This window comes from Mercenaria mercenaria, chromosome 18 (assembly GCF_021730395.1).
Source record: "Mercenaria mercenaria strain notata chromosome 18, MADL_Memer_1, whole genome shotgun sequence".
NCBI classification, from domain to species: domain Eukaryota; kingdom Metazoa; phylum Mollusca; class Bivalvia; order Venerida; family Veneridae; genus Mercenaria; species Mercenaria mercenaria.
The window spans coordinates 42,471,402-42,498,277 of NC_069378.1; the positions used below are offsets into that span (position 1 = coordinate 42,471,402).

The 26,876-nt window shown below is 33.0% G+C and overlaps 2 protein-coding genes and 1 long non-coding RNA gene across 3 annotated transcripts; all 3 read left to right on the forward strand.

Moving 5' to 3' along the window:
• Window positions 1-425: 425 nt before the first annotated feature.
• Window positions 426-2,613, forward strand: LOC123539145 (uncharacterized). Its single transcript, XM_045323637.2, has 3 exons — window positions 426-696; window positions 2,067-2,126; window positions 2,354-2,613. The coding sequence occupies exons 1-3, from the start codon at window positions 511-513 to the stop codon at window positions 2,447-2,449; spliced, it is 342 nt and encodes a 113-aa protein (XP_045179572.2). The 5' UTR covers window positions 426-510; the 3' UTR covers window positions 2,450-2,613.
• Window positions 2,614-9,915: 7,302 nt separating this feature from the next.
• Window positions 9,916-17,110, forward strand: LOC123538420 (uncharacterized). The gene is made up of 3 exons (XR_008368434.1): window positions 9,916-10,208; window positions 11,702-11,761; window positions 11,989-17,110. It is a non-coding gene; the product is annotated as an uncharacterized LOC123538420 (long non-coding RNA).
• A 6,904-nt stretch (window positions 17,111-24,014) lies between these two features.
• LOC128546171 (uncharacterized) lies at window positions 24,015-26,603 on the forward strand. Its single transcript, XM_053529637.1, has 3 exons — window positions 24,015-24,324; window positions 26,082-26,141; window positions 26,372-26,603. Exons 1-3 carry the CDS (start codon window positions 24,091-24,093, stop codon window positions 26,456-26,458), a joined length of 381 nt encoding a protein of 126 aa, XP_053385612.1. The 5' UTR covers window positions 24,015-24,090; the 3' UTR covers window positions 26,459-26,603.
• The last annotated feature ends 273 nt before the right edge of the window (window positions 26,604-26,876 follow it).

A 26,876-nucleotide genomic window follows, 5' to 3' on the forward strand; every position in this document is an offset into this window, starting at 1 on the left:
CGGTTCGTTATTGCGTCAAAATTACTAGGAACAAAAGCTCATTATAAATATTGAATTTATATTCAATTTGCTAGGCCTGCTTTCTCCTACAAATTTATTATCTAATAACAGAGTACGTTTTGGAAAACTTTGTTTACAGGTTTGCAGTAACAGATTGACCTTCTTCAAATTCATGATAATTAATTTTAGTTAAAGCGAGCTGCAACACCGCCGTTAATTATGTATCTCAGTGACGGTCAGTACAAACGAAAAGGATATCCTAAATAATATACATATCAGGTTTCTACAAGTAAAAAAAATTGTTGACATTATACTGGACAAAGCGTGATTATTACTTGTGTGTTTTAACGTTCTTTCCGTGTATATCTGCATGTCGTCTGCTAATAAATATAAAATCGTAATATGAATACGTTATGAGATGTGTCTATAAAGGCGGTGGCATGTAAATACATACGCACTTTAAACAAGCTCCCTCTGTTGGACGTACGTTACAAATCATTACATACAACGATGCAGCTGGATATACCAAAGCTTTTTATTTTATTTGCATTGGTAGCAAGTGTTGCCAGTGTGCCTGAAGAAGGATGGAGAGAAGTTGGTGTAAATTTAAAAAGGGCCATTGGATCTGCGTCCTCGGCGGCAGCCCATCTTGGTGTTAAATACAAAAGCATGTTGAAAGCATACGATAACGTAGATGTAAGTAAGAGAAAAAAAGAATATTGCTGCACGTATTAGTATTGTTCGGAAAATTCTAATAAGTGCATTTTACAGCGTTTTCACATTGTTATATATGCATGTTGTTGTTTTGTTCCTTTTTAAAGGAAGTTGCATATGGTGCCACGGTGTATTTGTTAAATGTTAGTAACTTTTCAATATCAGTCTCTTATGATTTTGTTAAATTAGATATTACAACAGCTTAAACAACACATGTGATAGTCGCTTACAGTTTTAATAACAACAATATCCTTGTTTAAAATGTATAACTTTCGTAAGGTAAGAATATATATTTAATTATTCCATTTTGTATCTTTCACCCTTTCATATCCATAGAAGTGTTATTATTATCAATTGTACGTTTCAAGTATGGACTTGGACTTGGACATGAATAGTATATATCACTGAGATCGAGTTTTTTGTAATGTCATGGGTTTCCCAACACTGTTATGTTTTCAAATTTTATTATATTAGGGTTAACAAATCTCAGAGCCACTCTTTTAATGTAGCCGATTACAATTATGTACATTTATGCAAACCTCAATGCTCCTTTCACGTTACAATAAGTGAAACGTTTTCTGGCGATAATAGTGGCGTTAATAAGGTGCAATCAAAACATTTTTCGTTTTATATTTGTTTCAATTTGTTAAAAAAAAAAACAAAGATGCAAGTTCACCAATACTATTGGAATTTGTACGGATATTTGTATTTGCTTATATTCATTTTGAAATTCGTCTTAAGAGCTGAGGGCGTTATATACAACATAAAAGCATCATGATCTGTTTAGAGATTTTGTTTAAAAACATCACCGCGTACGAAATTTCTGTCTTTTTTAGTACTTGTCTTTTTTATGATAAGTCCAGTGATTTTGGGTGACCATGCAATCGCTGATAAAGTGCTTACTTCCATTTATTTATTAGTATTCTCTGAAATTTAAGTTTTCGGATATGTCGAATAAATAAGAATTAAACATCACTTTACACTGAACGAACTTTTATCGATAGCTTTTCTGTAAAGACTAATACTTTTTGCATACGAAACTAGCTTTTAATTTAAACTTTACAATACGCTGAGCGATTTGCAGTCAAGACATAATTGCATATGAAACAAACTTTTGATGATATACTAGTACTTTCGGTAAAAACTCAGGATTTATGGTATGTTATGTGAATTTTCATGATTCATGATTATTATATTAAATGGTTTGTTGAGAAAACTTCATTGAAAAGAAATTGCTGTTTTTGTTGAATTTTAAAGCTTTATATTGTGAATCTATAGTTAGGAATGTTTTCTGCATATTAAGCATAAATTTATTTCCTGCATTTTAATGCTTTTCATGTTTCATATTACAGAATGTCCCAGGCTTCGAGTTCTATTGGGTATTCTTTAAAGCAGCATCCGTGAAAGGAGAAGTAAGTATACATAATTCAATTTAAGTGAACGATTTTTACATTTTTTTTATTTAACAAAATAAAAATGTGTTTTTCAACGTTTTTACTAAAAAAAAATCATTTTAAATTTCATCGCAAAACCAAAGATTACATGTTTTCTTCTGGCAATCATGGCATTTTAGACTTTAGAAGCTTATTTCAAGGAAGCGTATCTCAAAATTTTCTTTTTATTTGTTCATTTCATTCAGCCTCTAGATTGTGAAGGAATAGTTCTATGGACAGGGCTTAAAAGGATAGTGAAACGTGCAAGTTGTAAACCATGTGCCACAGGGAAGATACGTTGATGATGCATGAAGATATTTTTCATGTGGAACCAAACTTTGTAACTATGTAAATTTTGATGTGAACACGACAGGGACAATTTATGATGTCATTGAAATTGCAAAAGGAATTTTAAAACATACTTGTACCTAGAAATCAAAGTTGAAGAATAAAATTTGTAAATTGATTAATCATTTATTTATATTAAGTTTTCAGAATAGTAACGTTTACAAATATTACTAAAAATAAATCTGAAATACTTTTTTCACCAAAGTTCTTAATTAATCATTAAGTTTTCAGAATAGTAACGTTTACAAATATTACTTGAAATAAATCTGAAATACTTTTTTCACCAAAGTTCTTATCAGAAAAAGAGATCTCATGAATGGCATAGGCAAGTTCATGTAGCTTTACTGAGATTCTTCAGTCATGTTTGGAATCAAATGGCAAAGAAAACACTTTTTGCATTGACCATACAGGTTTATGCAACGTCGTCAAATTGCAATAGAGAGAAGAGAAATCTCACTCTCTATATATATGTTCTAACCTTCTGTAAAGTTGCACAGTAATATGAGCCGTGCCATGAGGAAACAAACATAGTGGCTTTGCGACCAGCATGGATCCAGACCAGCCTGCGCATCTACACAGTCTGGTCAGGATCCATGCTGTTCGCTTTCAAAGCCTATTAGAATTAGAAAAACTGTTAGCGAACAGCATGGATCCTGACCAGACTGCGCGGATGCGCAGGCTGGTCTTGATCCATGCTGGTCGCAAAGCCACTATGTTGGTTTTCTCATGGCACGGCTCATATGATTTTTAAACCCTTTTTAAAATACCAAGACAATGTCTGAAGCATTCTTAAATATGTTGTTATTTTAGATTTTATAATTAAATTGTACATGTTTCGGAAGAAATAACTAAGAAAGATACTATGCACCATGACAAAATGGGGTCTTGAGATCATGTTCGCTGTTTTTACAAAAACAAACGGAAAACTTTTTTTATCATCCCATCAAACATTGTAAATAAAGGTAACGACCAATACTGTCAAGATCAAAGGACAATGAATATGGTTAAACAAAATGAGCGGTTCAAATCCCATTTATGCGAGGCTACTTCAGCAGCTTAAGGGTCGGACTCATAATACCCGATTTGCGTAGGGCCACGCAAAGTATGTCAGACGAAGTTCATGCCATATCTGATGTTTCAACAATATGATTGAAAAATATCTCAAAATGTATACGATAAAATCATAAATTGTAATATTTGTGTTCTGTAATATGTACCCGCGTTCTACAAGAATTTGTAAATAGCAGGTTAAGATCCAGATCTACAATCATCGACAGTGGTAGCACAAAGATGAGCATACTTATCTAAACTGTGCGAGCAGCAAATATGAGTGTGAGTTGAGTGCATTGCCCATGTATAATAAAGTCTATGAAGTGAATTTCATGACATAAGTGTTTAACTTGAGTCTTGAAATTAAACATTTGCTACATAATCAAAGTTCATCAAGTATCATTGTCCAGCACTTGTAGAAACGACAGCATATCCAGCATCTGGCTCCGTCCATATAAAAAACATGCGGTAGAATATTCATCCTCTATGCAGAAAGATCACTTCCATATATCAATAAAATTTAAATTTATATGAAGATCCTTTGGAAGTAGAGAATGCGAACAAGCAAAACAATAGCAGACTCGATTTGACTGAGTCTGTTCATTAGAGTTAATGCAATGTGACACACCTTGCACACCACTAAGCAACAACAGCGATTTTAAATAGACTCCATGATCCTAAAGCAACGAGTAGCCCTGGTCCCTTTTGACTTACGACGTTTGCCTTATGATTTGTGACTTTTGACTTATGATTTATGATAATTTATGACTTTTGACTTATGATTTGTGACTTTTGACTTATGACTTGTGACTTTGACTTGATTTGTGACTTTTGACTTATGATTTGTGACTTCTGACTTGTGATTTGTGACTTATGACTTGTGACGGAATATTGCCGGGCACTTCAACCACGTGACGGTGGTAGATGAACGTTGACAGAAAGCGAGAAATCAGATGATGTACGTTCTATTCCCTTTGTATGAATATTATATTGATAATAATAGATGGAATCATAGATGGAATCCATAAGGGTCTGGTATTGTTTCCATTACCCAGATTACACCAAATTAATAACCTCTAAGTAATGGAAACAATTTAGATAATGTATATTGGACCACTTGTTTTACACGAAGCGTTACGATGCAGCCTAATTGTGTACTTTACCGCATAAATGCCAGTGAAGTAAGATTATCATAACTTTAAACGTTAAGTTCGGCGTCTTATTTGTGATATAGACCTGCGGTCATCCAATTTCGTGAACTTTGAAAAGCACGTTTTTGTTTTAGAATGTAGTAAATAAAATGAAGATGCAGTAACGGTAGTACATTCTCACTGACAGCTGTACTTGAGAGTTATATATGTTTATGTGTACCGGTACTTGTGCAGCAAACTTCCAAGAATTGAAATATCTGTGTATTAATGTATTAGAACATATTTTGAAATGAGTTATTCAAATACATCTACAAAACTTCCAGTTTTTTCCTCGTTTCTTCATGATTTTTTATCAGTAAACTCATTCTAATATTTTTTTGATCCGACGAGATTTGTTTCCCTTCGACTGTTGCGTGACAGATGGTACAAGTTGTTCAGTTGTTCTAAGACTGTAAGTAGATTTTACACGTGTTTATAACAGATAATTACGACGTGTAGATTTTTGATCTCTTACAAATATAGAAGCGAGTTGATCGCACTATTAACTTAATGTGGAATAAAAGTATAGGAGTCATTTAAAGTAAATTTCGGCAATGTTTTGAGATTTTTAGCATACGTACACGTGGACATACACGTTTTCATATCAGCAGTGTTACTGCGAAATGGTTTATAACAATTTTAACAACAACAATGGCTTGTCCGTAGAAGTGCTTATAGCATTTCAAACCTTTAAATTACTGCAAACTATGCCATGAAGAAATCAACGCGATGATAATAGTTCATTTAACTTGACAATTTTAGTATTGTTCATACTTTCGACCTTCTTGTATCAACGAGAAACGAAATGCTATTTCAATCAGTCCAACACACCAATGTTTTTTTTTTCTATAATAACCTTTTGTTAAACTTTTATATAATATCAATTTCGTTTAGAGTTTTAAGCTGTCATATATAATATCTAAAAAATACTCAAATATAATGAAAATTTATATCATATCTAAGCAAATAATAAGAGAAATCCAGACGAAGCCAATCCATAACATACTGTTGGTAATTTTTAACACATGGTGCAAGTAATTATCGTATGTACATGTATTACACAACAGAATATATTGAACTCGGCCTTAAAACTATTCCACCCAGAGGGTGAGCTATTTAGCCCATTGATTCGATTTTTCTCTTTATCTTCAAATCGTCAAGTCGTGTCCAATTGGATTCGCAATAAGATATGTGAATCAGTGCAAGCAGAACAAATACAGAGAAAAAAATATGTCGACATTTCAGTTAATACGATTGTTCATTCTTGCGACTAGCAAGTTTCAAAGTAATAAGTGTATTTTATTTACCATGTTAGCAAAACTTACAGAAAACAATGAGATAAAGAACGTAAATATGGCCAAAAACCTTGAACATTTTTTCCCGCTTGCTGTGTAGAAATATTCTGAAAATTGTTAATCTTATGGATATAGGTTCAGCAAAAGCTGCTTGTTATTTAATACATGGCTTCAAGAGTAAGACGTAACATGAACTGAGAAAAAAGGTACGTGATTTCCTTATAAACAAACTCCGTGTGTTTGAATGTATTCGTTTTTCAAAGTTTGGCTTTAAATGTATTAAGGTAATGGTAAGTTCAGCAGAAAATGATAGCGACTCCGCCTTTGATACACATGGATATAGACATAACATCATGGTTGTAGGATAAAATAATTGTAGACTAAAGTTTCGATCAATTTAGAGTTTTATTCACCAACCCGAAATACACATTGGCCTTATTCTGGCGGACTGGTTTACGTACTGGTCAAATATCACTTCCAGGCACCGTACCGGAACTTCATACTGAATGAAACATACGATTGTAAGGTTGTTAAGTACACGCTCTAAGTAGTAAAATAACTGCAATTAGTCCATTTTAATAAAAAATCTTCTTCAAATTAATTTTTATACAGAACTTTATGTATCTCTATTGTGTGGCAGCATATCCGCTAGGAAACGTTTTAGCAAGTACACCTCAAATCAATTTGACCAATATTTGACATAGTAAAAGCACAAAAATATTGTATATGTTATGATTGATTTAACAGTTCATTTTTCTTTTACAAACGTTTTTACTTACTTTTGGAAGTAAATTGTTTTTATTGATTTGTCTGTCAACCAGCCATCGTGTAGATCTGATTGATGCAGTGCGACAAAACCAAAGAATATATATGCATTTGTCGCAAACAGCGTCTTGTCATTCTGTCGTTGGTGCAACAGATTGCGGTAACGACTATAGAAACGAGACATCGACGCAACGAAAATCAACAAAGTGCATTGGCAAGCCATCAGATGGTTAAAGTTCAAAGGACAGAAACTAGATGTACTGAGGACGCCATTGAAATGGATTACATAAGGTCGGATATTTGACCTAAGTACTTGCAACATTTTTGTTTTGTCGTGCTGGACGAGTTGTGGATTTTTAAATTTTAAGGTACGATGTGTTTTTTCCTTTTTTTGCAAACTGCATTGAAATTTTATAAAGTTTAACATAGAAATATTTCTTTTTGTACATAAAATATATCTTTATTTTAAATGAGCAAACAATGGTTCATTGTTATCTATGTGTAGATATTTTACTGAAACAATGCAAAACTAGACAGTTTTAATTAATACAGATGTTAGTTAGAACACGATTTAGAGAGAATATTTCCTTAAATACATTGAAATTATATTTTACTAGATATTAAACTTTGTCATTGCAATATAAAAAACGAATGCATAATATTATATGATCTAACTTAACAAAATATGAAGTACATAAAAGAATGGAAGTGGTAGCAGGTAATCAATAAACTCTGATATCCAAAAATATATTACAATCAGTTTTAACCATAATAAATTGTATAGTAATAAACTTTTCGCTTCAGTTAATGTTCATTCTGTTCCATTAGACTGAGGTTTGTCAAAGCATCGGGCCAAGAAAGTGAACGTTGATATGCAAGAAGGGAAAAGCATATTTGCTCTTTTGCTAAGATAGACACATTTCTGTGATGTTTTCTCTCTTACTTTTGTATTTGTATATGAAGTAGTTTTTTTCTATGTGTCGAAATAAAATCACTTATAACAATATATAGTCATTACTTTTCAGTCACGTGAGGATAACGAAGTATTTTTTTTCGCACCGTATCAACCCTACAATGTTAAAAGTATTCTAGACCAAAATTTCATATTGAAAGAACATAAAAAATTTCTACATATAGTTAATGTGAATATAAATTTGTTTAAAACACTATTTATTTAAAGCAACATAAACATACCATGTAGAACAAATTTTTGCACGTCAAATGGATTGGAAAACAAACTGATAGCTTATGTAAATTCCTTTCCAAAAATGCATATAAATTGACTGGCGAAAGTGTACTCAACGTGCTATGCATTAGGATAAAAAAAGTGTACAAAAAAGTGTAAACACAGAATAACAATGCATTACCAGTAAAGAAACTGGAAGATTTATTAAAAAGATATCTGGAATGACTTTACATGTTAATGATAAAGTAGCTCTACATGTTCAGTTTAATTTCTATTTACCACATTTAAATGGAATTCAGTATTGTACTAAACACTGCTAAATTACCTCTTTATTTCATACCTTGATAAAAAAATATTAAAAGCAAATATTCACACATCTTATAAATGATGAATGAAAACATTTTATAAATATATAGTGCGTGCGTTATTATGCTTTCACTCCAGTGCCAGAAAAAGGAAAACAATTTATTAATCATCAATGTTTTAACAGAAACCATGATCATTGGATAGGAAACGTTATACTCAGAAACCGGCAGCTCACACTTTTAAGCGCCGCTCAGAAATAAAGAAGTTATGGCAGGTTTTAATTTAACTAAAGTGTGTAGACAAAATGCGTTATGGATGGGAAGTAATCAATATCAACTCCTTGCAATAAGGAAACAGAAGAGTTGTTCCGTCTTATACACAAAATGACATGGATATGTTCGACTAAAGTCCAATTCTAGAAAAATATTGCAGTTCTGAACTGTAAGTTTGGACATTGCTATATGTATTTCAAAATACCGAGAATATATTTTAAATCACACACTATAATACTGACAGACAGAAAGGAAAGCTTTCAATTGGTTAAAATTATATAAATGATTAAATATGTCAATACGCTGTCAATATACGAAAGGAATTGATCAATATATTTGGATTTTATGGATTATAAGACGTCTTATACCGAAGGATGAGTGAAACGTATGCAATCGGGTGATACATAATGTACAGTTACATATTAAAGTTGGAGTCCTACAGAGCTTGTATTCCTTTGCTTTCTGTAATTGATATCAATGAAACAAGCATGAACACAAAGCATGAAAAAAGCTGCTGACTGTGGTATATTCGTTTCGTGGTGGTTAAGCAGAAGGGGATACACTCTCATAAAATAAACGTGCGAAAGAATTTTATTGAAATAGAAAAATTGAATTAATACATCTATGTTTTCTTTTGTCTTATTTACATTTTCCTAAAAGCTAACATGTGTTATTTTATTAATTGTAAATACAGCGTTGAGCTTATTATGCCATTGAAACATTGGAAATTTTCACCTCAGTGAAAATATGTAACCATCTAGTTATATCATATTGAACAGCCTTATGATTTTTTATTTCTTAGAATGATTGTTCTTTCCCGAGAATTGTCTTAATGCACAATAATAGTAAGATGAAAAAAAGACTTAGTATACTAACCGAACTAAATGCATATGTTGCTGAACCTGGACCCTCTGTATTCTAAGCAACAAGGTACCTAATGGAGAAAGTATGCCTTTGGTATGGTAATAATAAACAAACATTAAGATCGCTTGAATTTATTTCATTATTGCGCCAAAATTACTATGAACAAATGCTGGTTAAATATTAAATTTGTTTCCGTTCTCTCTTATCACCTTCAAATTTATGATTTAATGAAAGGCATTAAGCTACGTTTTGGAAAGCGTTAATTACTGGTTTGCAGCAACACATAGGCCTTCTTCAAATTCATGATAATTTAGTCTAGTTGAAGTGAGCTGCAACACCGCCATCAATTAATTAAGTAAGAAAAACTAAAGCATAAATAAAAAGAAAATGTCAAATGATTAACATATCAGGTTTCTACAAGTAAAAACAATGTTGACATCATAATGGACAATGCGTCAAAATCACGTGTATATAATGTGTATGTAATGACAAGGTTGTAACTCAAAGCTTCGTATAAAGACAATGCAACTGCGTGGGAATAAAATATTTTAATGACGTTTTCTGTGTTGGACTTACGTTCTATACCATTACAGAAGATGATGCAGTTCATCAAATTAAACGTTTTGGTTTTATTTCTATTGGTATCAAGTGTTTCCAGTGAGCAAAAGGAAGAGTAGAGGGGAATAAGTGTACTTTCAACAACAGCAATATGGTCTGCGTCCAGGGCAGCTGACCATCTTGGTGTTAAATACATAAGCATGTTGAAAGCATACGAAAAAATAGATGTAAGTAATTATATATATACATATGAAGAAGGAATTTATATAATAAGTTGATTGTCTACCACGTGATAGGCTTGCTCTGAAAATCCAAATACATGCATTTAACATAGAGGATATTTGTTTGATTCAGTGTAAAATTGAAATATCTTTCACGAGTGATCATCAGGTGCAATATTTCCACGAGTGCCATAGCCATGAGTGAAAATGTAAGATAAGGTGTTCTTGGGTGAAAGATATATTCTTTGTAACAGAGTATTGGGAATAACTCCTAAAAACATGGTATGGGATTATGAACCAGGAACAGTTCAATATCGTATCATTTTGTTCAGTAAGATTTTCTATAAAATGCGTGGGAATATCTGCGTTGTTTTATCACGTTGTCGTCATTTTCATTTGAATTACACGTTTTGGGACCGTAATACTTTTATGCTTTGCCATAGAACGCGCATTATATAAAAAGGTGTTTGAACAACGTGAGCTCGAGTATCATTTTGTAAAGAAATGTTTACACTCATGTTAAAACATCTCTACCAAGTGACAAGAATAGCCGTTGTATGCTAGAATGACGATTACAATATATTATATTGCGGAACTATCTCTATATATCCATAAAAACAATCAGAGAATTTTTTCGTTTTAAATTTGTTTCAGTTTAAAATTTCTTCCATATAAGCAAAATGTCTTGGTCCTTTCGTTAAAGGTTTTAAGCTTTAGGATATGTGCTGTGAAAACATCACTCTTTACGAAACTAACTTTTGATGTACTGTACTAGTCCTTACGCCCGCTTAGCTCAATAGGTAAGAGCGTTGGTCTACGGATCTCGGTGTCGCGAGTTCGATCCTCGGGCAGGGCGTATGTTCTCCGTGACTATTTGATAAACGACATTGTCTCTGCTATCATTAGTCCTCCACCTCTGATTCATGTGGGGAAGTTGGCAGTTACTTACGGAGAACAGGTTTGTACTGGTACAGAATCCAGGAACACTGGTTAGGTTAACTGCCCGCCGTTACATGACTGAAATACTGTTGAAAAACGGCGTTAAACCCAAAACAAACAAACAAACAAACAAACAAAAAGTCCTTTCGCTAAAAGTTTAGAATTTATGATAATGTTAGGTGATTTGCATACGAAACTAACTTTCATATGTCTATGCTATGTAAAGATTGATGCCCAATGATACATTCTGTTATTTGCACTGAACATTTCATCGCATATGGAGCTAATTTGTTATCTCGTTTTCGTCCTTTCCTTGAAGTTTCCGTCGTTATGAAAATGTAAGTTATTTGCTACTAAATCACCCTATTTGATATTTTCTGTATCTTCTTTTTATGATACTTAAATCATAAGATTTGTTCTTAAAACTTCATGGAAAAGAAAATGCTGATGCATATAAAATCTTTATAGTACGTTAAATGATTGTCTATGAGGAAAGATTTCTACATATTTAGCTTATTTTTATTTCATGCATTTTAATATTTTTTGTGTTCATTTCACAGACAGGCATAAACACATACTCCTATTGGGTATTCATCATGGCAGAGTCTATAGAAGGAGAGGTAAATATACATACTTCAAATTAGTACTTTCAGTTCACAAAATAACCTACTGTTTTTCAGCGTCTTTACTGAGATTAAAAAATCCATTTTAATATCATTGCAAAACCAAAGGTTATACATCAGTTCAATAAGTTTTCTACCAGCAATTATGGCAAGGCAGACATCAGAAGCTTATCTCAGGGATGCACGCCACTATTTCACTATATATTTGTTCGTTTTTCTTTCAGCCTCAAGAATGTCAGGGAAAAGTTTGGTGGTCAACTGAAGGTGGAGTGGAAGTTACCAGTGCAAGTTGCAGCCCTGTTGCATATTAAACATATGTTTATTGCTATGTCAACACGACAGGGCACTAAAATGATGACATTGGAATTGCAAAAGGTATTTTAAAACATATCTCTGAAATCATAGTTGAAAAGCAATATATGTAAATTGGTTAATCATAATGAATATTCAGAACTGTATCGTTTCCTGATTTACTTATAGTTATTCTGAAATACTGTTGTTATCAAAGTTCTGATCAGAAGAAGATATATTACATGTATAAATGGCAAGTTCACGTAACTTTAAACCGTGCTGATAATGCATTTTAATTATGAAATTATACATTTCTAGGACATACATGAATGCTAAATCAGCATAGGGTGTTTTTTATATAGATTTCCATCAATGTTGTTGAATTAGACCAGAGTAAGTCACTGGGAGATTCTTCAGCCAAGTTTCATTCAACCGGCATCGTATTGGAATGATAAGAAGAGAAATCTCAGCAAATAAATATATGCTATTCTTCTGTACAATTGATACTTTATTGCATAGATGAATAGTATCACAGTAAAATGACTGTTTTAAACATTGAGACCATGTTTGCTATTTATACAAAAACAAAACTAAAGCTTTATTATATAATCCTATTAGCCTTTTAAATAAAGGCTAAAGTCAGTATTGTCAAGGACGAGGGACGATGAACCTGATAACCGAAAAAGAGCGGTCCTATCCTAATGCATGCCAGGCTACATATGCAGGTTTGTCTTAAGTGTCGGATGCTTAATACCCAATTCACTTAAATTATGCCAGACGAAGAACAGACCATTTCTAATGTTTCATCCAATATATTTGAAAAAGCTCTCAAATATGTATAGTCTGTATAGTTACGATAAGTTCATCAATGGCATAATTTCTGTTGTGTAACCTGCACCATTTATAAATGGCTGGTTAAGATCTAGATCTGCAATCATCGACATATGATACCACAATGACGAGCGATACTCATCTAAACTGTGCTAACAGCAAATATAAATGTGAGTTAAGTGAGAGACTCATATACCACTGCCCATGTATAATAAATTTTATGCAATAAAGTTCATGTCATAAATTGCACCTTGAAAATGAATATTTTCCACATAATCAATGTTCTTCAAATATTTTTATTCAGCACTTGTATAAATGAAAGCATAGGCTGCACCAGACCCTGTCCATATAAAAACCAAACGGTAGAATATTCATCCTGAATGCAGAATTAGATCACTACTAAAATAAATTCTAAACGAAGATCCGTTGGAAGCAGAGAATGCAACCAAGCAAAATAATAGTAGACTCGGTTTGACAGGGTCTATTCATGAGAGGTAATGGAATATGTAACACCTCTCACGCCCCCTGGCAACGGGTTAAGCGGAATTCTATTACAGTGATTTTGAATAGACTCCATGATCCCTAAGGGCCAGAAAATATAATAACAACACTGAATTTAAGTACGAAAAAACTTATTACAGCCGCCACAAGGCACTTAAAGGTTGTTGTTGTGATAGTAAATAAAATCTGTATACAGATCCTTTGAAAGTAGAGAATTTATGAATCATTTAACATGAGCAACTCAGACCATATAAGGGAACATCATTGAAGCAACACATTCTGTATCTCGGTCAAAACGAAAAAGGAACATGGTGACAATGTAGGAAAAACAAACGTCAACGGGCTTAGCATTCTGACTATTTATCGCATCTCGCACCGCTGCATAAAAGGTAGTCATTAACCTGTCATCTGTACGTCTTACATGAGGTATATAATGAAAGCAGCGCTGTAATTATTGTTACCTGAAATTAATAAGACTTGAAGTATGCATCTCAAGATGCACGATTTGGGCCCAGGGGGAATTCAGACTGTAACAGATACTATGTATCCTTCTCTTTATATTCAACTGCCACGATCACTTGAGCCCCACAATTTCACTATATTGTACAATAACATAAAAGTCAATAGAGGAGACAGGGGAACTGTCGGGCCTTAATTCTTCAGCGGTAATTTTCTGATTTTAAAAGAAAGGCTAAACCTGCGTAAGGTTTGTGCACGGTGTATACCGCATTTATTGACCCCTGAGCAAAAGAGGGAGAGGGTAGAAAAAGCTTCCGCCTTGGTCGTCAAATACAAAAAAACAAGCAATGTATGCGTATCAAAGAAATCGTACAGGCGATGAGACGTGACTGTACGTTTTTGAGCCTGACAGTAATGAGAATATTAAAATGTGAGTAGGCGAGAATAACGAAAGGCCCGTTATTGCTCGGCGGAGCAGAAGCGTCAGGCGGGTTATGTGACTCCGATGGAGTTGTGGCTCGTGTCCCTGTCCCTGAACACAATAGCGTTACTGGTATATTTTACAAAGAATATGTCCTCTCTGTTGTTCTTGACCACTTTCCAGCAAAGCGCCCAAGGAAAGGTGCGTGTGGCATCAAGCTGCAACATGACAACGCCTTGGCCTATCGTTCAGCCGTAATACAGAAATACTTCAAGAAGAATTATATTGAGGTTTTACCACACCCACCATTATAGCCCTGATATTTCCTCTTGTGACTTTTGGTTTAAATCAAGCTTAACTGGACGCCTCTTTACCAGGTATAAACAGTTTACCTAAAGAGCTCTTCAAAAATGCATTTTCTTTCTAAGTGGCTTTTGCACTGGGAAACATGTGAACAGTCAGATGGAGATTGCTATTTAAGGTATCACATTTCTTGGAAAATTACTGAGGTTTATATAGCCCGCCACTGTTGCCACTACTTTTCAAACGCTCTTCATATATCCGTGTTTATTTCAGACAGTATCAATTTTAACGTCGCTTTCATTTTCTGCTGAATTGAGATTTCATCGCCTCCGGTCGCACAAATGAACCTGTTACAGAAGGGTATTATATAGAAGTAAGGATGAAGATTGATTTTCAGAACAATTACCATTACCTTGACACATGTTAAGCTAAACTTTGAGGAATTAACACATTCAAACAAAAGGAGTTTGTTGAAAATAAACGTATGTTTCCCGATAATATTGTCGAGAAATATGATTCCGAATAAAATTGGGTTTGTTACTTTCGCTGTATATTTTTTGTAAAGGTCATATTGAGGCACAACTACAAAAAATATTTACTGATTTGTCTGTCAACCAGCCATCATGTAAACCTAATTAATACAGTGCGACAAAACGAAAGAACCCATATGCTTTGGTTGCAAACAGCGTCTTGTCATTCTTGTCGTTGTGGTGGTGCAACAGATCGCGATAACGAAAATAGGAAAAGTCGATATGTCGTTGATGTAAGAGTGACTAAAACGACATAAAGACAAACCAAATATTTTAAGCCACAAACTTGACATTCGTTTTAACGTTTTTCATTCGTTGTTGCGGGAGGAAAAGAGTGACACAACGGCTGAATAGTAAATAAAAAATGTTCTAAAAGCAGCATAGCAGTATATAGAACGATCTCTTCTATGATATTGTTTTCTTTAACCTATGCCAGTCTGACAGAGCGGGACGACGCCATTTTTAAGTCGCCATTATCGGCGAACGTACAAATATCGCACTTTCTTTCTGTCGCCATGCAGAGTTTGCAAAGCTGACAGGATAAGACAAAAACAAAGAAACAGACGGTTGGCCTAAGTGCTTGGCTTGTAACATTGTTATCTTGTCATGCTGGTCATTTATGGATTTTCTAGTATTTTTAGGTACGATGTGTTTATAGTTTTTGCAAACTGCATTGAAATTTTATAGGTATAGTTTATTTAAATGAACAAACAATGGTTTATTGTTTTCTGTTTGTAGATTTATTATTGAAACAATACAAAACTAGACAGTTTTGATAAATACGTATGTACATGCAGTTAGAACACGATTTAGAGAGGATATTTCCTGAAATACATTGAAATAATATTTAATTTACAAGATATTAAACTTTTCATTGTAAAATAAAAACGAAATATATAGTATTATATATCAGCTAACTTAACAAAATATGAATTAAACAAACGAACGGAAGCGGTTGCATGTAATCAATAAACCATGAAATTCAAAAATATATTTTTGTTTATTTGTTTTTGGTTTAACGCCGTTTTTGAACAGTATTTCAGTCATGTAACGGCGGGCAGTTAACTAGTGTACCTGGATTCTGTACCAATACAAACCTGTTCTCCACAAGTAACTGCCAACTTCCCAACATGAATTATCAGAGGTCGAGGACGAATGATTTTACACATTTCTACAAACAAAAATCATAACAGCCTGCTATATAATTTCACTGTTCTTGGTAATTATTATTTGAAAAGAGAAACTTGAAGGGTTATATATATTTTGTCAGAACAAAACATTTGACCCTGAAAAGGATAGTGTTCATCTAATAAGCAAAGACAATCATGCTATAAGTTTGATGACACAAGGCCTAAGCATTTCTATAGTTAACGATTTGAAACGCTTTATTATCTCAAGGTCTCTGTGACCTTGATCTTTGACCTACTAAGCCCACATCCGATAAGGTTCATATATAACCAAAGAAAATGATCCTTTAGTGTTAAAGTCTCTGGTACAAACATTCTTCAGTTATTTGGTTGATAAGAAACGATTTTCAAGGTCAATGTAAATATGATCTTAGTTTGTGACTGAGGCACTGTAGTTTTGAAATTTGACCTACTAACTCCATGTGCAAAAGGCATCATCTGTTGATGCAAAGTGTTCTATTTTATGTATGATTAAGTTTGTAGTATGTTTTACAGCCACTAGTTTTTGTGCATCAACAAGGGAGAAAAAAGAACGTACTAGGGGGAAAGAACCAACCAGTCAGTTTCTTCTCCCTTCACCGTCTATTATTCACACATGTAGGCACAAACATTCAGTTTCTTCCTCTATAACTGACTATTATTCACACATGTAGACACAGACGTACTAGGGGGGAAAGAACCAACCAGTCAGTTTTCCCCCTAGTTCTTTTGCATAAATAAGAAAAAAAAACAGTTGTTTTTTTTTTCTCCCTCGTTTATGCACAAAAACTTAGTTATTAGGGAAATTAAACAACAAGGGGTGAGAAAAAACCAACTGGTTGTTTTTTTCTCCCTTGTTTATGCACAAAAACTAGGGGGGAAAACAACTGCGGGGTGGGGGGGGGGGGGGAACCAACTGGTTGTTTTTTCTACTTTGTTTATACACAAAAACTAGGCGGAAAAAACTGCTAGGGGGAGAAAAACCCAACCGGTTGTTTATACCTTTTATACCTTGTTTATGCACAAAACCTAGGGGAAAAAACAACCATGGGGGAGAAAAAACCAACCGATTGTTTTTTTCTCCCTTGTTTATGTACGAAAACTAGGGGGGGGGGAAACAACTAGGGGGAGAAAATACTAACCGGTTGTTTAAACCTTGTTTATGCACAAAAACTAGAGGGAAAACAACCAGGGGTGAGAAAAAACCAACCGGTTGTTTTTTTTTGTTTTTTTTCTCCCTTGTTTATGTACAGAAACTGGGGGCGGGGACAACCAGGGAGGGAGGAGAAAAAAACAACCGGTTGGTGTTTCTCCCTTGTTTATGCACAAAAACTGGGAACAACCAGAGAGGGGGGGGGAACCAACCGGTTGGTTTTTCCCCGGGGAAAAAATCAACCGGTTGGTTTTTCCCCGGGGAAAAAGCTGACTGGGGGAAAAGCTGGGCTATTACACCGGATTAGATTTTGCTCTACAAGTATGTAGTTTATTAGCTGGTCGTGCCACAATACTAAATAAAATTGTCAACATCATATGATATAAACGTCAGTCGTATTTAATCAGGAAGTTTCCGTGCATACTTGCATGCCACTGGCTAATAACAGAAATAGAAAGACGCAGTGTTTTTCCTGCACATTACGAATATACCTTGTAATCAAGTACGTTTCAACTATCTTAGCCAATGCCATACAACCTGTGACGTAAGAAAATTAGAATAGAGTCAAGGATGTCGACAAAATGTATAAAAAAATAGATATATTTTAAAACAAGCGAATTAAAAGGTTCTCTCTATTTGATCAACGTGATAAATTACAACCGGAGATAATGTTGAATATATCAAAAGTTTATATTATATTTGTTGTGTTATCAAGTGTTTACAGTGCTCCGTTAGAAGGTGGGACGGAAATTAGTATAGAATTAAGGAGGGCTGTTGAATCAGCATACACGGCGGCAAAGCATCTTCGAGTTACATTCATTAGAATGTTGAAAGCATACGAAAAAATGAATGTAAGTTATAATAAAAAGCTTATATAAAATGAATAGATAGGCGTCATTCACGTGGTAATGTTAACATATTATAACAAACTATTACATCTTATACCTGTGATATATATGACTATATAATTGTGTACTTCTTTTAAGGATGTTTTACAACGTATATCGAGTCATGATACAAATTTTATTAGGAACTGCCCAATATCTATTTTTTTCTAAAAGTAAACAGTACGTCAAGTATTTAAAAACTAATTAAAAATCCTGGTATGTTATATTCTCTGTCAGTTTTTATAACAATATCATTGTTTAAGGTACATTGCTTAATAAAAATAAATCGTGCATTTAAATTATGGAAAAAATAAAATGTTTTTTTTTTTCACCATCACATATTCAATAAGTATTGCTATCAAATAATTTTATTACGTATGTGTGTGAGCTTGAAAAGTATATTTTGCTCTGCTCAAACTGTCATGCTCTGGATCCCCCTATATATTTTAACTAAGTTTAATAATAATAAAGGTCCCCGACACTTGAGGGGAGGGCTCATATCTTATTAACGTAATAGTAAATGCAGAAATGGTAACCTCTTTTCTATGTGATACGTACGTTAATTTATACTATTGCGTTTTATCAAAACCATTGTTTAAACTACAGCAAACCCTTTATCTGACTTCTGTACAGAAAATAGTTTTGCTAAGTTTATTCTATGCTTTGGAGTTTCCTTGATATGTTTGATGCTTTGCTATGATAACATAACTGCATGCAAAGTTTATTTAGTTTTAAGCTGTATGATAAATTCTGTAAATTATTAATCGCCTTTTTCTGATAGTTTTATTTTTATGATAATTTGAGTTAAATGCTGCAAAATTCACTTTTCTTCGTTTAAGCCCTGTAAAGTGTCTTGCTGTGAACACTTCAAAGAAAACAAAAGAAAATAATATACTGATGATTTGCCCGAGCTTTGAAGATTTAAGCTTTATAGTATGTTAAATGAGTCCCAATAAAAGTTTTGTTTTGCATAAAATTATCTTTAAAACACTTGTTTCATTTTTCAGACAGGCCCAGGCGAGGCTCATTATTGGGTAACATTTATAGCAGACAGTAAAGATATGAACGTAAGTATATACACTTCTAGTTTGGTTTGTAAATAATTTTTTATTTCAAGTCAAGAAATAAATATTATATTGTGTAACCCTTTTCTCATACGAATGTCTGCATGATTTTAAATCACGTCGCAAAACCTAGGTTACAAACCATTACAGTAATTATATGATATCAACTCAGGACGTTTCATATACACACTGTTAAGTTGGTTTCAATACCGCAAACTATTTATTTTTCTACTTTATTTTATTGTAGCGTAAAGAATGTCAGGCAGACGTTCTGTGGGCGTTTGAAAGGAAAGTTACCAGTGCAAGCTGTAGGCCTGTTTCACAGCCAGATTACTAAACTTTGCTGTATATGTGTATGAAGAGAATCAAACGTTGCATGTAACTACGTAAATTTCGATGTGAATGACAAAACCATTTCAAAAAGCAAATTGAAATTGTAAACGTAAGTTCTAAAACAAACCTCTGTGAGCCTTATAAAAAAATAAATATATTGCTCATCAAAAATTTTCAGACTTGTTTTGATTTTCAAGATACTTGTAATATTCTAATCCAAAGCTGAAATGCAATAAACAATCTTCAATTACTTTAAAACTATGCTGCTGATAGAGCTGATTCGATACGGTAATAAATGGAAAATATGTATGTTTATCTTGCCTCCTATAAGTTTCTTGCATTTCTATTGGTCAATACACGTCACGTGGAGACAGGATATATTCCACATCCTGCTAGTACATTTCAGATATGAATTTTGATTTTAGAAGAAATGGCTGCCGCATCGCCGGCGTAATTGAAACAAGTCAGATTAATAATTAGCTCCAGCGAAAGTATCGTTTTCAAGAGTAAATTTAGTGTTTTCTTGCCGTTTTCATTCATTCTACTTAGTTTAGGCTCGTGAAGTTTCACAGAAGTTAGCCGTAAAAGCGGAATAAATCTGTATAGGAGACACGGACGTTGAATTTTTGTTTTAAGTTAAATCATCGTAAAGCAAAGGAATTTTCATATCTGTTACTCAGCAGTTTGTTGTAAGATCATTTATCTACGTGCAATAGGAAATGAGCTGAAAGCCGAAGTTCCAAGACATTTGTGACATCGTGAAATCTGGTGATTTTCGAAAGGATGGTACAGAAAGTTTCTAAACCTTTTGATCTAAGCCAGTTCATAACCTGTATAAATGAGCTTTTGTGTTTTGGGATTTAATCAAAATACATGCCATACAGGTCAAACATTTAAATTCCCATCATAACAAATTAGCATTTGTGTAAACTCATCATTTGTAGCAGTGCCGGCGTTTCATGACAATATTGTCAGGAAATATGATTTTTAATACATTGGAGTTTGTTACTTTCGCTGTATATTTTTGTAAAAGGTCATATTGAGGCACAACTACATAAAAATATTTACTGATTTGTCTGTCAACAAGCAATCGTGTGGACCTGATTAATGCAGCGCGACAAAACGAAAGAACCCATATGCATTTGTTGCAAATAGCGTCTTGTCATTCTGTCGTTGCGGTGGTGCAAGAGATCACGATAACGAAAATAGAAAAAGTCGACATGTCGTTGATGTAAGAGTGACTAAACCGACATAAAGACAAACCAAATATTTTGAGCGACAAACTAGACATTTGTTTTAATGTTTTTCATTCGTCGTTGCGGAGGGAAAAGAGCGGCACGACGACTGAATAGTAAATCAAAAATGTCGTTAAAGCAGCATAACAGTATACAGAACGATATCTTCTGTGATATTGTTTCTTTTTCAACCTTTGCCAGTCTTACAGAGCGGAACGACGACATTTTTATGCAGCCATTATCAGCGAACGTACAAATATCGCCCTTTCTTTCTGTCGCCATGCAGTTTTTGCAAAGCTGACAGGATAAGACAAAAACAAAGCAACCAACAGAAAACTGTCTTTCTATTGTTCTAGCATGGTCAAAGAAACAAGACATCGACGCAACAAAAAATAACAAAGTTAGTTGGCAATCCGCTGGGCATCTGTGGATTTTTCACTTTTTTTTTTAGGTACGATGTGTTTGTTGTTTTTGCAAACTGCATTGAAATTTTATAAAAATAGAAATAATTCTTGTTTATATAAAATACGTGGTAAAAACTGTTTTAAAATTTGTTCATTTAAATATCTTTATTTAAATGAGCAAACAATGGTTTATTGTTATCTGTGTGTAGATGTTTTAATGAAACAATGCAAAACTAGACAGTTTTGATTAATATAGATGTACATGTAGTTAGAACACGATTTAGAGAGGAATTTTCCTTAAATACATTGAAATCATATTTTACAAGATATTAAACTTGTCATTGTAAAATAAAAAACGAAATATATTGTAATATATATCAGCTAACTTAACAAAATATGAATTACTCAAAAGAACGGTAGCGGTAGCAGGTAATTAATAAACCATGAAATTCAAAAATGTATTAAAATCAGTTTTTACCATAATATAATAATATATGCTCATTCTTTATCATAGCTCCGGGATGATAAAGGGAGCGTTGGTATGCAAGAAAGAAGAAAAGCATATTTTCTCTTTTGCTTAGATAAACACATTTCTGCGATGTTTTCTCTCTTACTTTTTTATTCGTACACATAACAACTTTTTTCTAGGCGTCGAAATAAAATGTCTTATATCTATATATAGCCATTACTTTCCAGTCACGTGAGGATAACGTAGTATTTGTTTTCGCGCCGTATCATCCCTACATGTATTCTAGACCAAAATGTCATATTGGAAAAATATGATAAAATTCTACATATAGTTAATGTAAACATAAGCTGGTGAACGTGTACGCACCGTGCTCTGCATTAGGATAAAAAGTGTACACACTTTATAAATGTATAGCTAAACACAGAATGAATGTGTATTGCCAGAAGTGGGACTGGAAGTTTGTTATGGCATGACATTTTAATGATAAAGTAGCACTACATGCTTAGTTAAATTTTTATTCACCGTATTTGAATTGAATTCAGTATTGTGCTCAACACTGTTAAATTACCTCTTTATTTCATAGCTTGATATCAAATGAAAAACAAATATTCTCACATCTTTTAAACGACGAATGAAACCATTTTATAAATATATAGTGTGTGCGTTATTATGCTTTTACTCAAGCGCCAAAAGTGAAAACAACTTATCATCAGTATATTAACAGAAACCATGATCATCAAATAGGAAACGTTCTACTCACCGAGAGCTCACACTTTTATGCGCCGCTCAGAAATAAGGAAGTAATGGCAGGTTTTAATTTTACTGAAGTGTGTAGACAAAATGCGTTATACAAGGGAAGTAATCCATATCAACACCTTGCAATAAGGAATCGGAAGAGTTGTCCCGTCTAATACAAAAATTACATGGATATGTTCGACTAAAGTCCAATACGAGAAAAGTATGGCAGTTCTGAACTGTAAGTTTGGACATTGCTATATATATTTCAAGTCCGAGAAAACATTTTAAATCACACACTATAATACTGGTCATGTGACAGAAAGAAAAGCTTTAATTGCTTAAATTTATATAAAATATTAAAAATGTCAATACGCTGTCAATATACGAAAGGAATTGATCAATATATTTAGATTTTATGGATCATAAGACGAGGATGAGTGAAAAGTATGCAATCGGGTGATACATAATGTACAGTTATATTTCAAAGTTGGAGTCCCACGGAGCTTGTATTCTTTGTGTAATTTGTTTTCTGTAATTGATATCAATGAAACAGGTATGCATACAAAGCATTGAAAAAGCTGCTGACGTGGTATATTCGTTTCGTGGTGTTCAGCAAAAGGGGATACACTTTCATAAAAAACGTGAGGAAGAATTGTATTAAAATAGAAAAATTGAATGAATACATCTACGTTTACTTTTGTCTTAATTACATTTTCGTAAAAGTTAACATTTGTCTTTTTTCCATCTTAGACTGATTAATTGTAAATACAACATTGAGCTTATTATGTCATTGAAATATTGGAAATTTTCAACTCAGTGAAAATATGTAACCATCTAGTTATGTAATATGAATAATTGATTGAACAGCCTTATGATTTTTTATTTCTGAGAATAATTGTTCTTCTCCGAGAATTGTCTTAATGCACAATGATATTAACGTGAAAAAAAATGACTTAGTATGCTTACCGAACTAAATGATTATTGCATATGTTGCTGAACTTGGACCCTCTGTATTCTAAGCAACGGGGAACCCAATGAAGAAAGTATGCCTTTGGTATGGTAATAATAAACAAACACTAAGATCGCTTGAATTGAATTCATTATAGCGCCAAAATTACTATGAACAAATGCTGGATAAACATTAAATTTGTTTCCATTCTCTCCTATAACCTTCAAATTTATGATTTAATGAAAGGCATAAAACTACGTTTGGGAAAGCGTTATTTACTAGTTTGCAGCAACACATAGGCCTTCTTCAAATTTATGATAATTAATTCTAGTTGAAGTGAGCTGCAACATTACCATCAATTATTTAATTAAGAGAAACTTAAGCATAAATAAAAAGGAAATGCCAAATGATAAACATATCAGGTTTCTACAAGTAAAAACAATGTTGACATGATACAGGACAATGCGTCATAATCACGTGTATGTAATGTGTTTCCATATATATCTACACGCCTTATAATTATAAGTATGACAGCGTCGTAACTCAAAGCTTCGTATAAAGACAATGCAACTGCGTGGGATAAAATATTTCAATGATGTTTTCTGTGTTGGACTTACGTTCTATACCATTACAGAAGGTGATGCAGTTCATCAAATTAAACGTTTTGATTCTATTTCTATTGTTATCAAGTGTTTCCAGTGAGCAAAAGGAAGAGTGGAGGGAAATAAGTGTACTTTCAAAGACAGCAATATGGTCTGCGTCCAGGGCAGCGGGCCATCTTGGTGTTAAATACATAAGCATGTTGAAAGCATATGAAAAAATAGATGTAAGTAATAATATAATATATATATATATATATATATATATAGAAGGAATTTATATAATAAGTTGATTGTCTACCACGTGATAGGCTTGCTCTGAAAATCCAAATAAATGCATTTAACATAGAGGACATTTGTTTGATTCAGTGTAAAATTTATATATCTTTCACGAGTGATCATCAGATGCAATATTTCCACGAGTGCCATAACCATGAGTGAAAATGTAAGATAAAGGTGTTCATGGGTGAAAGATAGTTTGATCTTACACAGAGGGCAAACACATTATTTTTGACATCATATTTTGACTATTACCCATTTCTTAGTTTCTTACCACCATTACAATATGAATTTGATATTCACCGTGAAAATACCAGATATATTTTACTTTAAATTTCCGATAATTAACTGAAAAAAATAAATAATGTGACATATTTGCTTGTTTAAATAATATTCCTTTTTATCGTGCCACGGTGTGTATTTGACATTTCCAGGACCTGCTCAATATCTTATCATTTTGCTCAGTTAGATTTTCTATAAAATGCATGAGAATATCTGCGTTGTTTTATCACGTTGACGTCATTTCCTTTTGCATTACACGTTTTGGGACCGAAAAAACCTTTTATGCTTTTCCATGGAACGCGCATTATATAAAAAGGTGTTTGAACAACGTGAGTTCGAGCATCATTTTGTAAACAAACGTTCACTCTCCTGCTAAAACATCTCTACCAAGTGACAAGAATAGCAGTTGTATGCTAGAATGACGATTACAATATATTATATTACGTAACTATCTTTATATATCCATAAAAACATTCAGAGACATTTTGCTTTTTATTTTTGTTTCTGTTTAAAACTTTTTCGATATAAGCAAAACTTGTATTGGCTTATATTCATTTTGAAATATGTCTGGCGTTTAAAAGCGTCATGATAATTTTAGAGACTTCTTTTTTAAACACCATCGCATACGAAACTTCGGTTTTTATGTAATTGTCCTTTCTTTTTATGATAAATTAAATGATCTGAGAGGACCATGCCATCGCTAATGAGGTGCTTACTTTCATTTATAAATTTCAATTTTTTTTCAGAAGATTTAAGTTTTCAGATTTGTCGAACACATTAAAATCAAACATCACTGTACGCCTAACTAACTTTTATTTAGCTTTCCTTTGAAAATTCATACTTTGTAATGAAAAAAAAAACGTGAATTTCTGTGAAAATATAACTGCATACGGACTTAACTTTTATTTGTGTCCTGGTCCTTTCGTTAAAGGTTTTAAGCTTTACGATATGTGCTGTGAAAGCATCACTCTTTACGAAACTACATTTAACTTTTGATGTACTGTACTAGTCCTTTCGTTAAATGTTTAAAATTTATGATAATGTTAGGTGAGTGGTTAAGAAACTATCATGCATACGAAACTAACATTTATATGTCTAAGCTATGTAAAGATTTATGTCCAATGATATATTCCGTTATTTGCGTTGAACACTTCATCGCATATGGAGCTAATTTGTTATCACGTTTTCGTCCTCTCCTTGAAGTTGCCGTCGTTATGAAAATGTAAATTATTTACTACTAAATCACCATATTTGATATTTTCTATATCTTTTTTTTAAGATTATTAAATTATATGGTTTGTTCTTAAAACTTCATGGAAAGGAAAATGCCGCTTTTGATGAATATAAAAACTTTATAGGATTCCTGCATACTTAGCATATTTTTATTTCATGCATTCTAATACCTTTTATGTTCATTTTACAGACAGACATACACACATACTCCTATTGGGTATTCTTTATGGCAGAGTCTATAGAAGGAGAGGTAAATATACATACTTCCAATTCGTATTTTCAGTTCACAAAATAACCTATTGTTTTTCTGCGTGTTTACTGAAAATAAAGAAACCATTTTAATATCATAGCAAAACCTAAGGTTATACATCAGTTCGATATGTTTTCTACCGACAATTATGGCAAGGCAGACTTGAGAAGCTTATCTCAGGGATGCTCGTCAATATTCACTATCTATTTGTTCATGTATTTGTTTTTCAGCCTCAAGAATGTCAGGGAAAAGTTTGGTGGTCAACTGAAGGTGGAGTGGAAGTTACCAGTGCAAGTTGCGACCCTGTTGCATATTAAACATATGTAAATTGTTATGTCAACACGACAGGGCAATCAAATGATGACATTGTTATTGCAAAAGGAATTTTAAAACATATCTCTGAAATCATAGTTGAAAAGCAATATTTGTAAATTGATTAATCATAATAAATATTCAGAATTGTATCGTTTACTGATTTACTTATAGTTATTCTGAAATACTTTTGTTATCAAAGTTCTGATCAGAAGAAGATATGTTATAAATGGCATAGGCAAGTTCACGTAACTTTACACCATGCTGATAATGCATTTTATTATAAAATTATACATTTCTGGGAGATACATGTATGCAGAATTGGCATTTTACATTGAGACCATGTTTGCTATTTATACAAAATCAAAACTTTATTATATAATCCCATTAGCCTTGTAAATAAAGGACATATTAAGTTTTGTC

Bases quoted from the DNA above. Each gene is read 5' to 3' on its own strand.
- LOC123539145 (XM_045323637.2), top strand. From the start codon at position 511: ATGCAGCTGGATATACCAAAGCTTTTTATTTTATTTGCATTGGTAGCA. The intron at 697-2,066 runs GTAAGTAAGAGA...TTCATATTACAG, and splicing joins AAGCATACGATAACGTAGAT to AATGTCCCAGGCTTCGAGTT. The intron at 2,127-2,353 runs GTAAGTATACAT...CATTTCATTCAG, and splicing joins CAGCATCCGTGAAAGGAGAA to CCTCTAGATTGTGAAGGAAT.
- LOC128546171 (XM_053529637.1), top strand. From the start codon at position 24,091: ATGATGTTTTCTGTGTTGGACTTACGTTCTATACCATTACAGAAGGTG. The intron at 24,325-26,081 runs GTAAGTAATAAT...TTCATTTTACAG, and splicing joins AAGCATATGAAAAAATAGAT to ACAGACATACACACATACTC. The intron at 26,142-26,371 runs GTAAATATACAT...TTTGTTTTTCAG, and splicing joins CAGAGTCTATAGAAGGAGAG to CCTCAAGAATGTCAGGGAAA.